General features: G+C 44.0%; 2 protein-coding genes across 2 annotated transcripts; both read left to right on the plus strand.

Moving 5' to 3' along the window:
• Nucleotides 1-8,019: 8,019 nt before the first annotated feature.
• Nucleotides 8,020-10,840, plus strand: LOC123152619 (uncharacterized). The gene is made up of 3 exons (XM_044572120.1): nucleotides 8,020-8,703; nucleotides 8,871-9,198; nucleotides 10,212-10,840. The coding sequence occupies exons 1-3, from the start codon at nucleotides 8,236-8,238 to the stop codon at nucleotides 10,256-10,258; spliced, it is 843 nt and encodes a 280-aa protein (XP_044428055.1). The 5' UTR covers nucleotides 8,020-8,235; the 3' UTR covers nucleotides 10,259-10,840.
• A 1,615-nt stretch (nucleotides 10,841-12,455) lies between these two features.
• On the plus strand, nucleotides 12,456-14,100 carry LOC123147054 (uncharacterized). Its single transcript, XM_044566304.1, has 3 exons — nucleotides 12,456-12,699; nucleotides 12,930-13,212; nucleotides 13,828-14,100. The coding sequence occupies exons 1-3, from the start codon at nucleotides 12,490-12,492 to the stop codon at nucleotides 13,863-13,865; spliced, it is 531 nt and encodes a 176-aa protein (XP_044422239.1). The 5' UTR covers nucleotides 12,456-12,489; the 3' UTR covers nucleotides 13,866-14,100.
• Nucleotides 14,101-15,200: the final 1,100 nt, after the last annotated feature.

Below are 15,200 nucleotides of genomic sequence, written 5' to 3' on the forward strand. Positions count from 1 at the left end.
GTTTCTCTCAAAATTGTGTAGCTCTTCATGCATAGCATTTATCCAATCCGGATCTTCCAATGCTTCTTCAACCTTCATAAGTTCAATGCTAGAGATGAATGAATAGTTTTCACAAAAGTTAGCTAAACGAGTTTTTGAACGAGTGATTCTCCCGGTTTGTATATCATTGAGAATTTGCTCAACGGGATGATCTTTGGCGATTCTTGCTCGAACTCGTGAGAGCTTTTGCTTGGGTCTTCGTTGAACATCTTCTTCATCTTGTTCTTCTTCTTGGCCTTCTTCATTGTTGACGTCGTCGTTCTCTTGTCGTGGTGGAGAAAGAGGTTGTTGATGTTCGTCTTGATGCATTTCCTTGTCTTCTTCATCTTGGTGTGTCCCACTTGTGGATGCTTCTATGTCGATTCTTGGTTCACCTTGTCGTGAAGTAGAAGCTTCCACTTGGATGGATGAAGTACTCTCCTTCACCTTCGTTGGACGAATTTTGCCAATGGACAAGTCTTGGATTGCTTCTGAAGGGTCTTTGTCTCCTACATCAATTGGCAATTGCTCTACTTGCGAGCCATTAGATTCATCAAACTTCACATCTACCGTCTCTTCAACCTTTCGGGTGAAATTGTTGTAGACACGGTAAGTGTGAGAGTTTGAGCCATAACCAAGTAGAAAACCTTCATGAGATTTAGGAGCAAACTTTGAACGACGATGCTTATCAAGAATGTAGCACTTTGAGCCGAATACTCGAAAGTATCCAACTTGGGGTTTGTTACCGGTGAGAAGCTCGTATGCCATCTTGCCGAGTAGCTTGTGAAGATATAAGCGATTTTGTTGCGTGACAAGCTGTCTCAACCGCTTCTGCCCAAAAGTGCTTCGGCGTCTTGTATTCATCAAGCATTGTTCTTGCCATTTCGATGAGCGTCCGGTTATTCCTCTCAACAACTCCATTTTGTTGAGGTGTGTACGTAGCCGAGAACTCGTGTGAAATCCCTTCTTCGTCAAGAAAGGTGTCCACATTTGCGTTCTTGAACTCCGTTCCGTTGTCACTCCGAACCTTCTTGATCTTCACGTCAAACTGATTTTGGGCCTTCCTAGCGAAGTTTCTGAAGATCTTCTGGACCTGCGACTTGTCATTAAGAAAGAACACCCACGTAAATCTTGAAAATCATCAACTATAACTAGACCAAAATAATTTCCACCGAGACTCTTGTATGCGTTGGGACCAAAAAGATTCATATGAAGTAGCTCGAGTGGCCTTCTTGTGGTCATGATGTTCTTCACGGGATGCCTTCCTCCAACCTGTTTAGCTGCTTGACAAGCGCTGCAAAGTCTATCCTTATCAAATATGACATTGTTAACTCTAAGGATATGATTTCCTTTAATAAGCTTGTCAAGGTTTCTCATGCCAACGTGACCTAGTCGTCTATGCCACAACCAACCTTTTGAGCATTTAGCAACAAAGAAAGTTTTAGGTTGTGCCTTTTAGAGAAATCGACAATGTAAAGATCACCTCTACGCATACCGGTAAAGACCATTTTATGATTGTCTCGACGAAATACTTGGCAATCTACCTCAGTAAATAGGACATTCAAACCGAAATCAGCAAGTCTAGATACTGAAAGTAAGTTGTAGCCGAGAGATTCAATGAGCATGACATTTTGAATGGAACTATCATGTGAGATGGCCACCTTACCAAGGCCAACCACTTTACCCTTTGAATTATCACCAAAGGTGACATATTTTCGAGGGCCGTCATTTTCAGCAAGCTCACGAAACATCTCTTCATCTCTGGTCATATGATCAGTACATCCACTATCAAGAACCCATTCCTTTCCTCCTGATTCATATCCCCGAAGATTTGCCATAAGACCAAAATGTCTCATTGCATCATCAAGATCGAAGTCACTATCATCATCATCATCATAGTATCCATGTTCATCATGATCTTGTGACTCATCATTTCCTAGAGAGGGTAATTCATTAGATAAATGATCATCAAAGTGGTCACTTTTATGAATTCTTATAGCTTCGAATATGATATCACTAATGATTCCAACATCTCCTTTAGCATGCTTAAGATTGGTAAGTTCAAATAGACAATTACCAAAACTAGGATCACTAGAGTTCATCTTACTCAAGGCAATAGATTTATGGAGAATTTCATCCAAAGTTTTCAAGGAATGGTCGGGAAATCGTTCCTCAAGAAATTTCCATATAGTATAGGCACAATTAAGAGTAGGCAAACTAGTAATCAAATTTTTAGGCAATCCTCTAATGATGAGCTCAATAGTTCTAAGATTGTGAATCATGTTAATATCTTCATCTAGGGTAGGATGCAAAGGATCAATATGAGGTGCACAAGGGCTAGCAATATACTTGTTCAAATGATATTGATTGAAAATTACAAGCATCTCATTTTTCCACTCATGAAAATACTCTCCATCAAGAATAGGCACTCTATGTCTAAGACTCCCTAAGGTAGACACATCCATCTTCCTCCAATGGTGATTAAACCAAGGCAATGGAGACCAAAGCTCTGATACCACTTGTAGGATCTAGAAGTAGATGTGTCTAGAGGAGGGGGGTGATTAGACACTTAGTGCTAAAGTTGCAATTTTTAGGCCTTTTTGGTTTGAGTGGAGTTTTAGGCACAATTTCAACATACACAATACATATCAAGCAAGCATGCAAAGAGTATATGAGCAGCGGAATGTAAAGCATGCAACTTGCAAGAATGTAAGGGGAAGGGTTTGGAGAATTCAAACGCAATTGGAGGCACGGATGTTTTTCCCGTGGTTCGGATAGGTGGTGCTATCCTACATCCACGTTGATGGAGACTTCAACCCACGAAGGGTAACGGTTGCGCGAGTCCACGGAGGGCTCCACCCACGAAGGGTAATGGTTGCGCGAGTCCACGGAATGCTCCACCCACGAAGGGTCCACGAAGAAGCAACCACCCACGAAGGGTCCACGAAGAAGCAACCTTGTCTATCCCACCATGGCCATCGCCCACGAAGGACTTGCCTCACTAGCAGTAGATCTTCACGAAGTAGGCGATCTCCTTGCCCTTACAAACTCCTTGGTTCAACTCCACAATCTTGTCGGAGGCTCCCAAGTGACACCTAGCCAATCTAGGAGACACCACTCTCCAAGAAGTAACAAATGGTGTGTTGATGATGAACTCCTTGCTCTTGTGCTTCAAATGATAGTCTCCCCAACACTCAACTCTCTCTCATAGGATTTGGATTTTGTGGAAAGAAGATTTGAGTGGAAAGCAACTTGGGGAAGGCTAGAGATCAAGATTCATATGGTAGGAATGGAATACCTTGGTCTCAACACATGAGTAGGTGGTTCTCTCTCAGAACATATGAGTTGGAATTGTGTATGTGTTCTGATGGCTCTCTCCACGAATGAAGAGGAGGTGGAGGGGTATATATAGCCTCCACACAAAATCCAACCGTTACACACAGTTTTCCAATCTCGGTGGGACCGAATCAACAAACTCGGTCGGACCGAAAAGGTAAACCTAGTGACCGTTAGAGATTTTCGGTGGGGCTGACATGCAACTCGGTAGGACCGATATGGTTAGGGTTTGGGCATAACGTAATCTCGGTGAGACCGATTACACAAACTCGGTGAGACCGAGTTTGGTAATAAGCTCAGAGAGTTGGTCAGGTAAACTCGGTGGGACCGATTTGCTCTTTCGGTGAGACCGAAAAGTTACAAAAAGAAAACAAAGAGTTTACACTGCAATCTCGATGGGACCGATTCGCTCTTTCGGTGAGACCGAAAAGTTACGAAAGGGAAACAGAGAGTTTGCAATTCCATCTCGGTGAGACCGAGATCCCTATCGGTAGAACCGAATTGCTAGGGTTTGGCAGTGGCTTATGACAAGTGAAACTCGGTGGCGCCGGATAGGAATAATCGGTAGGTCCGAGTTTGGCTTTGGGTTTAGGTCATATGTGGAAGTGGGAAAGTAGCTGAGGATTTTGGAGCATATCATTAAGCACATGAAGCAAGAGGCTCATTAAGCAACACCTCATCCCTCCTTGATAGTATTGGCTTTTCCTATGGACTCAATGTGATCTTGGATCACTAAAATGTAAAATGAAGAGTCTTGAGCTTGAAGATTTAGCCAATCCTTTGTCCTTAGCATCTTGAAGGAGTTCCCACAACCTTTAGTCCATGCCACTCCATTGTTGAACTTATCTAAAACATGCTAGATAGAAATGTTAGTCCAACAAGAGATATGTTGTCATCAATTATCAAAACCACCTAGGGAGCACTTGTGCTTTCACAGGACCTAGCTGAATCTGTATAAGCTATAGGGTGAGTATAAATTTTACTCCACCACTTATCCGACGAAAAGATACTCCACCCTTTGGTCTCGAAGTAAAACTCCCCACACCTCCTTTGGTCGGTCCGGTTACACAACGCCGATGCCCGCCCGAACTTTGTGTGACGTGAGATGTCTCTGGTCGATCCGCCGCCGCCCGCCGCCAGGGGTGGTGAGTGCGGCGGCGACAACGACTTGGGAGGACCGAGAGGCCACCAACGAGTCGTACATGGACGACCTCCGCTGCCAGTACCTGAGCTAGTGGAGGCGGAGCACAAGTTGTACGAGGAGCGAGCGGCTGGCGGGGCAAACAACATCGTCCCCTCAAGCAAAGAGGAGGACTATTGTGGTGGCAACGACGGTGGTAGAGGAGCCGGAAACGACGGTGGTAGAGGAGGCGACAACGACGACGGCTTCGACATCTAAGAGTGGCGAAGAACCTTCCCGGACTGCGATGACGATAGCACAGGGCTTGATCTCATGGGTGGTGGCATCTCCATGGTGGATTGGCTGTTTCTCGCAAAGTCAGATAGATTTAAGTTTTAGTTTATGTATAAATTCAAGTTTTAGTATCGGTTTAAACTAGACTATGTTTCAGCGGATGGTAATGTAAATTACGAGTCGAATTTCGGTTTAGAAGTTTGTTTAAATCGAATCTATGTTTATCTGATCCAAATTTGATTTTTACACCGCTAAATTTCAGGGATGCTTGAACCGACCAAAACTTAGTAGAGTAAATACACTCCATTAAGATTTACCCAGCCGGATACTCCTCTATTTTTAAGGGATTAGCTAGAGTTGCTCTTGCTTCACAAAAACAGCGGTGGGGAGAAGCAGGCTAGACCCTTCCCCAAGCTTCTCACGTTTGCACACGGGTGGCCGCAAGAACGGTTCGCGCAGATCACTTTTCGAAACGGAGACAAAAACTTAGATCATCAATGTTGCAGGTGTGGCATGGATGAAGCTGATATTCATTTGTTCTTCTCTTGTCACTTCGTGCTTGCATGTGTGCTTTGCTTCTCCGTTTAGGACTACGTGTTCAAAGGCTCATTTAGCAAGGAATAGAGGAAATGGAAGGTGCAATTAATCATTTTTTTAGTGAAAGGAACCTCAATTAATCACATGATGAACATCTACAGAGCTGAGTACTCTGTAGCCATAACCTTCAATATTCTCTGCTCTATGTGGAAGGCATGAAATGGCCTTCTTTTCAACAGTAAACAATGTACTCCCTTGCAGGTTCTATATGCAATGGTTGTTCTTAATGCTGACAACGTACACAAACATCGGATAGAAGAATAAAGTTGAGATACAAGACAAATAAATGTAACTAAGACTGCTATGATCATCTCTTCTTTGGCAAATGAAGGATTACTAAAGGGCCTAATAATTTATACATCTGCTTTGTTCTGTTCTTTTTGAAGTTGAAAGAGTAAAGCGATCCTTGGAGTTTTCATGCAGTGCCACAACGGTGACACCAAGCTTGCCTTCTTAGTAGGAGTTAATTGTTCATTGGTATCACGATTGGGACAGTCTCAACGGATTGGTACCACATTTCAAAAAATTTACAAGGCAATATCAAGTCTGGGACGTGCGGCTACAAATCGAACTAAACTCCATATAAACACGTATTGACGGGGAAACTAACCGGTGGGGCCTGCCTGCCAGGGGCCGACTTGGCGTGTTCTTTCGCAAAAAAAGTTACTTTATATGTAATCACGCAAATGCCCTTGTTTACGAAAAAAAAGGCTGACTTGTTTTTTCGTTTGCAAGTTTCTGTAAAACAACCTGTGTCCCCGCCAGGATTTGAACCTGCGACGCACAGCATGAGGACGCGCGAGCTTATATGGCTTTATAATCTAAACTTTAGACACGTCTGGGCCTTTTTTGACTCTTTCACCTTTTCTGTATGTGTTCTTTTTTTCGGATTTCTTTTATTTATTTTCATATTTTGGGTTTTTCTTTTTAATTTTTTGCATTTATCTTTATACAGGTTTTGTAACAAACGGTGTATGTATTTTCAATACTATGGACATATTTTTAATTTACACTGAATTTTTATTATGCGATATTTTTTGTAAATGCACACTGACCATTATTGTATAATATATTTCAAACAATTTTGTTATATACATTGAACATTTTTTAACATACAATGATTTTTTTTAATTATGTGATGAACATTTTTTAAATATACGGTGAAGTTTTTTAATATACATGGAACTTTTTGTATATATTATGCGATATTTTTCAAAAATACACACTGAACACTATTGCATAAATCCACACTGAACATTATTGTATAATATACGATGAAATGTTTTGTTATATATATTGTACATTTTTTACTTTACATTTTATTTTTTAATTATATAATTAATTTAAAAAAATTATGTAGTTTTTTAATATTTATTGAACATTTCTTATATTATGTGATATTTTTTGAAAATACACACTGAATATTACTGTAGAAATACACACCAAACATTATTGTATAATATACGATGAACCATTTTCTTATATACATTGATCATTTTTAATATACAATGATCTTTTTAATTGTATGATAAACATTTTTTAAATATACGATGAAGCTTATGAATATATATTGAACTTATTTTATATTATGTGATATTTTTGTAAATACACACTGAACATTATTGTATAAATACACACTGAACATATATTGCATAAATGTGCACTGAACATTACTGTATAATATATGATGAACATTTTTTATATACATTGAACATTTTTTAATATACAATGATCTTTTTATTTGTATGATAAACATTTTTTAGATATACGATGAAGTTTATGAATATATATTGAACTTATTTTATATTATGCGATATTTATGTAAGTACACACTGAACATTATTGTGTAAAAACACACTGAACATTATTGTATAAATGTACACTGAACATTACTGTATAGTATATGATGAACATTTTTGTTATGTACATTGAACATTTTTTTAATATACAATGATCTGAAAAAATATCGCATAATAAAAATTTCATTGTAAATTAAAAATATGTCGACAGTATTGAAAAAACACACACCATTTATTACAAAACCTATATTAAAAAAGAAAAATGCAAAAATTAAAGAAAGGAAGACCCTAAGAATACCCAAGATCTGAAAAATATAAAAGATATCCAAAACAAAGAAACACATACGAAGAAACAGAACAGTTGAAAAAGGCCACGGCGTGTCTAATGTGGGCTATAACAACACGAAAACCTCTACTTGGAGACATGCATTTTTGTAGCATATTGGTCGTGCCCTAAACTTCATACTAACTTGTAAATTGTTTTTAAAGTGGTACCAATTCGTTGAAACTGTCCTAATTGTGGTACCGGCGTGCAATTAACTCGCTTAATGGAGGCAACTTCTATGATGGCTACCAGCCCTCAGTATCCACAAGCAGGATCGACGCTCCATGGCCCAAAGCGAGAGGGCAGCTCGTCGACGTGCAATGCTATGATTTCCAGTGGTTTCCAAAGAAGATACGATTTCATGTTTAGTCAGCAATCACAATTGCTTCTCGGTGAGGTATGACTACTCTTATACTCTTGTTATTTTTTTATCTTCTTTGCAAGAGAGTTTTCTCATCATTTTGTATCAAATTCGGCGAAGTTTGATTGACTACTCCTATACTCTTGTTGTGGGGGCGAAAGCCTGTTTTGGGAAGGAAACAAGTCATGTGCAGGAGGCTCAGGAGCGTGGGCTGTACCGAGAAAAATCGCCCACAGGCCCATGCCCGCACGGCGAGGCGTATGGACCTTCCTTGAAATACTCCCCCGCCTTGGCTCCCGAACGTAACCGTCGCAACCAACAGCTTTCGCTTCTCGCCGGAGCTCCAAGAAACCGTCATCCCCACCTCCACCAGCGCCGTCGACAGATGGAGCAGTTCCAGGACAGCCACCACGTGAGGCTGCGGAGCCGCGAGCACGGCATGTACATGCACGCCGACAAGGACGGCCGTGGCGTCTCCCTCCGCCGGCCCCGGGCGTCGATGAACGCGGCGTGGGCGGTGCACCTGTACCAAGACGATGACGATGTCCAGTACGTGCTCCTCCACAGCGCCGCCTATGGCGGCTACCTGGCGGCCTTGGACGCACCGGCGCCGGTAGGCCACCGCGGGCGCCGCGTCGAGCAGCGCGACTACGAGGAATGGGAGGAGGAGGCCGTCAGGTGGCGGCCCGTCAGGCTCGTGCCCGGGGACTACATCCTGCTCCGCCACGCCAGCGGCCGCTTCCTCCGCGCCAACGGGAAGTACCTCCCCTGGAACAACAGCGCCAGCGTCGACGACTTCGACACCGTCAGCACGATGACGCACTGGGTCGTGGAGCGCATCCCCGCCAGGGAGGTGAGTCCGCTTCTTGATTCTTCCCGATTTTTCGCGAATTTGGGAGCAATTCATGGTTCTGTTCTTGGCATCTTGCAAAATTTGCGTTTCTTGGGAGCAGTTCTTGGGTTGCCATCTCTGTTTCTTGACGTCTTCCATCTCTGTTCGCAACTTCGCGTTTCTTGCAGCCTGACAACGAGACTCAACTGCAGCTCCCCCTCGCCGGAGGCCTCGACGTCCTGTTGCCGCGGCGGTGGATCGTGTACGCCTCGGCGGGCGCCGATGGGGGCCCCTTCTTCTGGGCTGCGTTGGGGTTCAAGGGGAGGTCTGTGTTCCGCCTGAGGAGCGAGCTGGCCAGCGAGATAGGCATCGGCATGGGCGACCTCGTCATGTGCCGATGTGCGTCCAGGCGGGCACTAACGGGCGGCCCGGCGGCCTACCCCACTCGTCGTCAACCTACCCCGTGGCACGCGGACCCTTTACATCGTCGTCCTCATGGCCGGGGAGCCAGCCCAGGTGAGAGGCCTACTCATCTCCATGTCCCAAAAACAGTTTACTGAAACTGCTGCTACTCTGGTTCAGTTAAGACTTGGGAGTTTGTCTGAACTGTTGTGTTTCATATAATTAGAAGTAGTTGAATGCTAGAAAGTGGCCTGAAGCTGATTAGTTGTTGGGAGAAAAAAATTATAAACACATATTCACACTCAGCCTTTATTTGGAAATTATTGGTTTAGATGAATCCAGTTCTTCAATTTAACCTACACGTCGTTAGTAGGAAACTTCAGAACTTGAAAACCCAAATCTGGTTCAGTCATCCTAGTTTAGCTTTACAGAGAAGACACTGATTTCAAATTGTTTTCAGTAAGGTGTGAACAAAATTCAGGATGTATCCCACAGCACTACTTGAAAGCTAGCTTCTTGCAATATATTGTTTTCAGGTTTTGTACATCAGCTGTACATATAGCAAAGTTCTGAGATTTTAGTCTTGAACTTGTTTTGCATGTTGGTGGATACTATTTTGTGGATGGCCATGCTTATGCTGTAAGTAGAAGTTAAATGGAAATAATGTTCAGATTTCTTCAGAGAAACACTAAATGTTTACAAAACGTGATCTGAAGCTAGTTGGTTATTGGTGAGAAAATCATTACATAAGGCAAATATTCACACTAAACCTTGATACAGAAATTATTGGTTTCATATGGTCCTTGATACATATAACTTAGTTTCCCATTTGGTACTATTTGCCGCTAGTAGAAACTTTGGAACTTATAAACCCTAATCGGTCAGATACGATTTCTGTTTGATTTAGCATATTGTAAATGTTTTGAACCAAATTCAGGTTGTATACTACAGTATTTCCTAAAAGCTAGTTTCTGCACATTATATTGTTGTTTTTCAGGTTTTGTGCATAAGCAGTCTTCTTCGTTAGCTCTGCAAAACAGTGATACTTAAGTTATTAATCTTTTCCAGTGGTTGTATTACCTGTGATACCCGGATGCCTGACTTCCTCACTTTCTCTTCTAATTCAGCCAACGTCGAGCTGCGCCAGATGTTGGTGCAGAGTAGAAAAGGATAAGAGCAGGACTCCCTACCGTCGCCCTGTCACTGTCATTCCACCTCTTCAGAAGTGTCGCTGCCTTGGACATGATGACATGAGAACTCAGAACTGCATTTTGCATTGAGATATAGGTTTAGGAAAACCCCAGCAGCTCTGGTGATTCTGCTAGCTGAAATTGATTCATTCTCCTGACAGGAGGAACCTGTCTGCTTTCTTTTAGGTGTCAGCAATGACGGGTGTAGTGGTTCTTGCAGTTAATTGAGCGCTCGACTTTAGCTGTGCGTTTTCAGGTTTGAATTTTGACAGAGTTCTGAACATGCATTTTACATTTGGTTTAGGCTGTTGTAAAAAAAATTGAATAACATATGAACAAAAGTGTATCCCACGACACCGTACGAATACTAGTTTCTGAAAATTACATTGTTCTCACGCCCTTTAGAGTCTCTCGCTACTCTTCTTGTAATTGACGGAGAAAATTACACATTTGGTCCTCGAATTTGCTGGCACCTAACACAACCATATTCCAGCACCCCTTATAGGAGTAATCTGTACCACTACATAATGTATCCGTTTTGAATGGACCTAAATCATCAATCTTGATCGTTGGTATCCTCAATCTAACTGTTGAGAGCGGTGGGATTCGCATGAACAGTATTTATCAGCTAGCTGTCCTCGATGTGTTATGGAACCATCACGTCGTCTTTACCAGAAAAAGGTAAAGGTGCATGCCTCTGAGGCAAGCAGAAGATGTGTTGGGTGGCTTGTAGATTGTTCTAGAAAGAGAATGAGAGAGAAGAAAACCGGTTATCTTTCTTTGTTTTTTTAACTTTTGTCACCAATCAATAGGAAGTACACTTTTCTAAAGTACACTTTTCTAATATTTCTTTTTTTACAACAATAATAATCCAATCCCGTCTACATTCAAATGTAGACCATATTGTTTTGCATTTCTTTTCGCGGTGTAGCCTAATGCTTTTCTCCTTATATATAGAAACAAACCTCACCAAAGGAACATTAACATCAAGGTAGACCCAAGCCCTCAAAATTTTCGAAGGATTGATTATTCCCTCGTTGACAATCACCGTTATGGGTGGCTCCCCTACCTTTCTCAAAACCTTCTATGCCAGTTCCTTCTTTCTCATGAGACCATCCAACACACCATGAATTCTTGCCAAGATCGGAATCTTATCCAGTTTATAATCCTCCACATTGCTAGAACCATCATACTCTTGCATCACTACAACTGCATCTCGAAACAACCATGGGCCTCCATCTATCACCCATTTCCAATCCGTCCGACAACTAAGCTGAAAAATGAATAAATTTGCTCCCATGCTCTTGAAGGTAATTTGTCGTGTAGACGCCTACACAGTGCACAACACGTTAAACATTGTAGCGCGACTAAACATTCTAGTTGTATGGACCATGAAGATTGTCGGCCACCTAACCTCATTGATCAGAGTCTCCAACTTTTCATAATCAAGGTCCATTTCTTCTTCACCATGCATATTGAGTCCTTCAAAACGGCCTTCCAGAGAAGGTTCCAATCCCAAATTGCGTTCCTCCTTATCTAGTTCCGACTGACCCCCATCGTCTTAGATCCATCTCCCTCCCTAGTCCACACTACTGACTGGTTGCACCCTGACATGTACTTCCTTCTCTAATTCCTCTACCCTCTACGCCAGTTCTCCATCTATCTTCCCTCCAAGTCTTTCCCAACAACCGCGGGTGGATCCGTCATGCAACCTTGCGCCTTAATTAAGGCCCCTACCTGACTAGACTCCTGTCCCCCCAATAGATCGCCGGTGGAACATGAGGAAATTTGTGGACTTCGGCATGATCGCTGAAGGATGGGTAAACCCTAGAAAACTAGCAAGAAACTATTTCGCTTTTTCTTACCTTAACTTTTTTTTTTGAGGCAAACATTCTTTATTACTCAGCCGTCACAGTTACAAGGACGAAGTTAAGTTCCCCAGGTAGCCCTAGCCAAACATGGCGGCCGGCCCCTAGAGCTAATGCATGTTTTTTAGCTTAACCTTTTTTTAGGGGGGCTTTTTAGCTCTTTTTTGAGGGGTGGCTTTTTTAGCTTAACTAAGAAACAGAGAAGTGTTCTCGGCCTCCCTTTTTTGGCACGGCCCACAAGCCCACGTAGTGCCGACACCTGAGCACGGCGACGGCGTCAGGCCAGCTTTGAAATACTCCGGCTTGGCGTCGAGCAGCGCAACTACTTTCACTCGGAGGTGGATCTAATGCTTTGGCAGGCCATCTACATGGAGAACCTCTTCCTCAACCACATGAAGGGCGGCAACCTCCGCGCGAACGGGAGGTACCGCCGCTGGAACAACGGCGTCAGCGTCGACCACATCGACGACATCAACAACATCAGCACGATGATGCACTGGGTCGTGGAGGTCATCCCCGCCAGGGAGATCATGCCTCGCCTTCCACGTCCGTCTCCGGTGAGTCCGCCATGTCTGCTTCTTGATTCTTCCCGAATTTGCGCGAATTGGGTTCTTGAATATCGTTAACATGCATCGGAATATGACCACAGAGATAGCAAATCGTGTTAATCTGGCTCCGTTCTTGCCAAATTTGCGCTTTCTTTGGCTTCCTCATCTGAAATTCGTATCTGTTCTTGGTTTCTTTGGCTTCTTTGATTTGATGATGGTTCTTTGCGACTCAACTGCAGCTTCCCAACCTCGTGATGCGGCCGCGGATGATCATGTACGTGTGGCCGAACATCCACGGGGTCCTCATCACCCACGGCACGTTCGTGTTCGGTGGGAGGTCCGTGTTCCGCCTGAGGAGCGAGCTGGCTAGGCGGCTGGGCGACCTCGCAATCATGGACTTGGAGGTCGCCGACCTCGTCATGTGCTTGCCCACGCATGATGGCCAGCTTATTCCACTGGTAGTCGATCTGCCCCGCAGCGGCGAGACCCTCCACATCGTCGTCGTCATCGTCGGGTCGCCTGGTGAGAGCCCCTCCATATCCTACTCTTCTTCACTTGTCCGGATATTATGGGTTTCATGTCAGTTGAGTGCTAATCTGAAAACAGTGTTCGAAACTAGTAGTCTGAAATACAGTTTGCTGAAACTTTTGCTGCTAATCTGTTTCAGTTAGTCTGAACTCTGAACTGCTGTAAGTTGCTCAATCAGATCAGTAGGTGTTCAACACGCACGACATTATGCTAGAAGGTTGTCTCAAGCTAGTTGTTTGTTGTCAAAAAATCATTATTTCATAAGTCAAAAAATCCACACTGAACTTTGATAAGCTGAAACTACTGGCTTTGATGTCACTGTTCTTTGATTCAGATGGTTTAGTTCTTCGATTGGAAAACTTCTGAACTTGAATCAGTTCGGCCTGCCTAGTTCAGCTTCACAGAAAAGATAATGATTTCTGTTTTTTTAGCCTACTGTAACTGTTTCGAGTAACGTGTGTACCAAATTCAGGTTCTATCCCACAACACATTACATTGTTTTGAGGTTTTGTACATCAGCTTTCTTTTCTAGTATCTTCTTATTTAAATTTGTTGTGGTACCTGTGACACCTGATGCCTAACTGCTTAACACTTTTTCTGCCAACTCAGCCTACATGGCGCTGCAGTACGCGGATATCGATGCATAGCAGAGAGATACCAGAGCCAGGACACCTAGAAGTCTCCTTCATGTCCACCTCGCCGGAAGTGTCACCACGGCATTAGAACTCAGTTCCTTTAGTTGAAATATAGGTTCATGAAAACCCAGCTTGGTTCGTTGAAATATGGGTTCAGGAAACTTGTATGCGTTAGCATCACCATTCTGTACTTCCGAAACTGTTTGAACAATGATGCGGTGACACTAGTCTGTAATAATGTGTTGACAATGGCCACTATTTCAACGTTGCTAGCTGCATTCTCTTAGCTGCAGTGAGTTGGGCACTTGAGTTATTCTGCTGAAAGTTTCAGTCCATCAGCAGAAGATGAATTGTGTGCTTTCACTAAGACCAGAGTTCTGAACATGGTGAGGTTAATGTGTCCGGACACGAGTTGCTGCATTTTGATGCGCCCGTGGCTTATTTGATTCAGCCTATGGCAGTGTTCTTGGCAGGCCCTTAGGTTTTTTTTCGAAAAGGAGGAATACCCCCGGCCTCTGCATCTGGTCGATGCATACGGCCACTTTATTAATTATTAGCACAAAACCTTACAAAGTCGTACAACAGTAAGACCAAAGCCACCATCTTCGCAACCTCTGTCGCTACTCCTATCTAACTGATGAAGGGGCGCTCATGGTCTGGGCCTAATACCAAACAGACCTCGCAGCCAAACCTAACATCTAAGACCTGAGGTCCCAACCTGGACGCCTGCCGGGTATGGGCACCCACCAGTCCGGCGTGCTCCTCAACCAAGCCGCCCGCCGGGTATGAGGCCGCCACAACCACCTACCACATATCCATCTTCAGAGCTGTACTGTTGTAACTGCCTTGCTCGGTCTCGCTGCCGCCGACGCCACCACGACGCCAGACAGCGTCGACCTCCTGCGCGTGTCCGTCACCACACATCTGACGCCAAGCCTCCGCTGCTCCATGCCGCCAAGAGCCGCCGCCAAGAATATGTAGAACGAAACACCGCTCCACCGAAGGGAGGCAGCACACCCCCACCCCTCACCTGCAGACCCTTCCATCCGATCCCAATGTCCTTGGCGTCGCCTCCAGGAAGGTTACGGTGCCTAGGGCGCCGCCGACGCCCGATCCGCATCGGATCTTGGACTTTCACCCGGACATGGGTTGGAGAGGAGAGATGGTGCCCTCAGCAACGCCCCCAAGGAGGAAAGCGGCGCCAAAAATCGGCGTCGCCGCTGCCGGTCAGCCTAAGGCAGCCAAGGTTTCCCCCGGACACCGATCTGCTCCACCAGAACACACCGGAGGTGGATCCGGCAGGATCCAAACCGACCCGGGGACTGGGAAGGGATGCATGGAAGGGAG

This window comes from Triticum aestivum, chromosome 7A (assembly GCF_018294505.1).
Source record: "Triticum aestivum cultivar Chinese Spring chromosome 7A, IWGSC CS RefSeq v2.1, whole genome shotgun sequence".
Lineage (NCBI taxonomy): Eukaryota > Viridiplantae > Streptophyta > Magnoliopsida > Poales > Poaceae > Triticum > Triticum aestivum.

Bases quoted from the DNA above. Each gene is read 5' to 3' on its own strand.
- LOC123152619 (XM_044572120.1), top strand. From the start codon at position 8,236: ATGGAGCAGTTCCAGGACAGCCACCACGTGAGGCTGCGGAGCCGCGAG. The intron at 8,704-8,870 runs GTGAGTCCGCTT...CGTTTCTTGCAG, and splicing joins AGCGCATCCCCGCCAGGGAG to CCTGACAACGAGACTCAACT. The intron at 9,199-10,211 runs GTGAGAGGCCTA...CTTCTAATTCAG, and splicing joins TGGCCGGGGAGCCAGCCCAG to CCAACGTCGAGCTGCGCCAG.
- LOC123147054 (XM_044566304.1), top strand. From the start codon at position 12,490: ATGCTTTGGCAGGCCATCTACATGGAGAACCTCTTCCTCAACCACATG. The intron at 12,700-12,929 runs GTGAGTCCGCCA...ACTCAACTGCAG, and splicing joins GCCTTCCACGTCCGTCTCCG to CTTCCCAACCTCGTGATGCG. The intron at 13,213-13,827 runs GTGAGAGCCCCT...CTGCCAACTCAG, and splicing joins CGTCATCGTCGGGTCGCCTG to CCTACATGGCGCTGCAGTAC.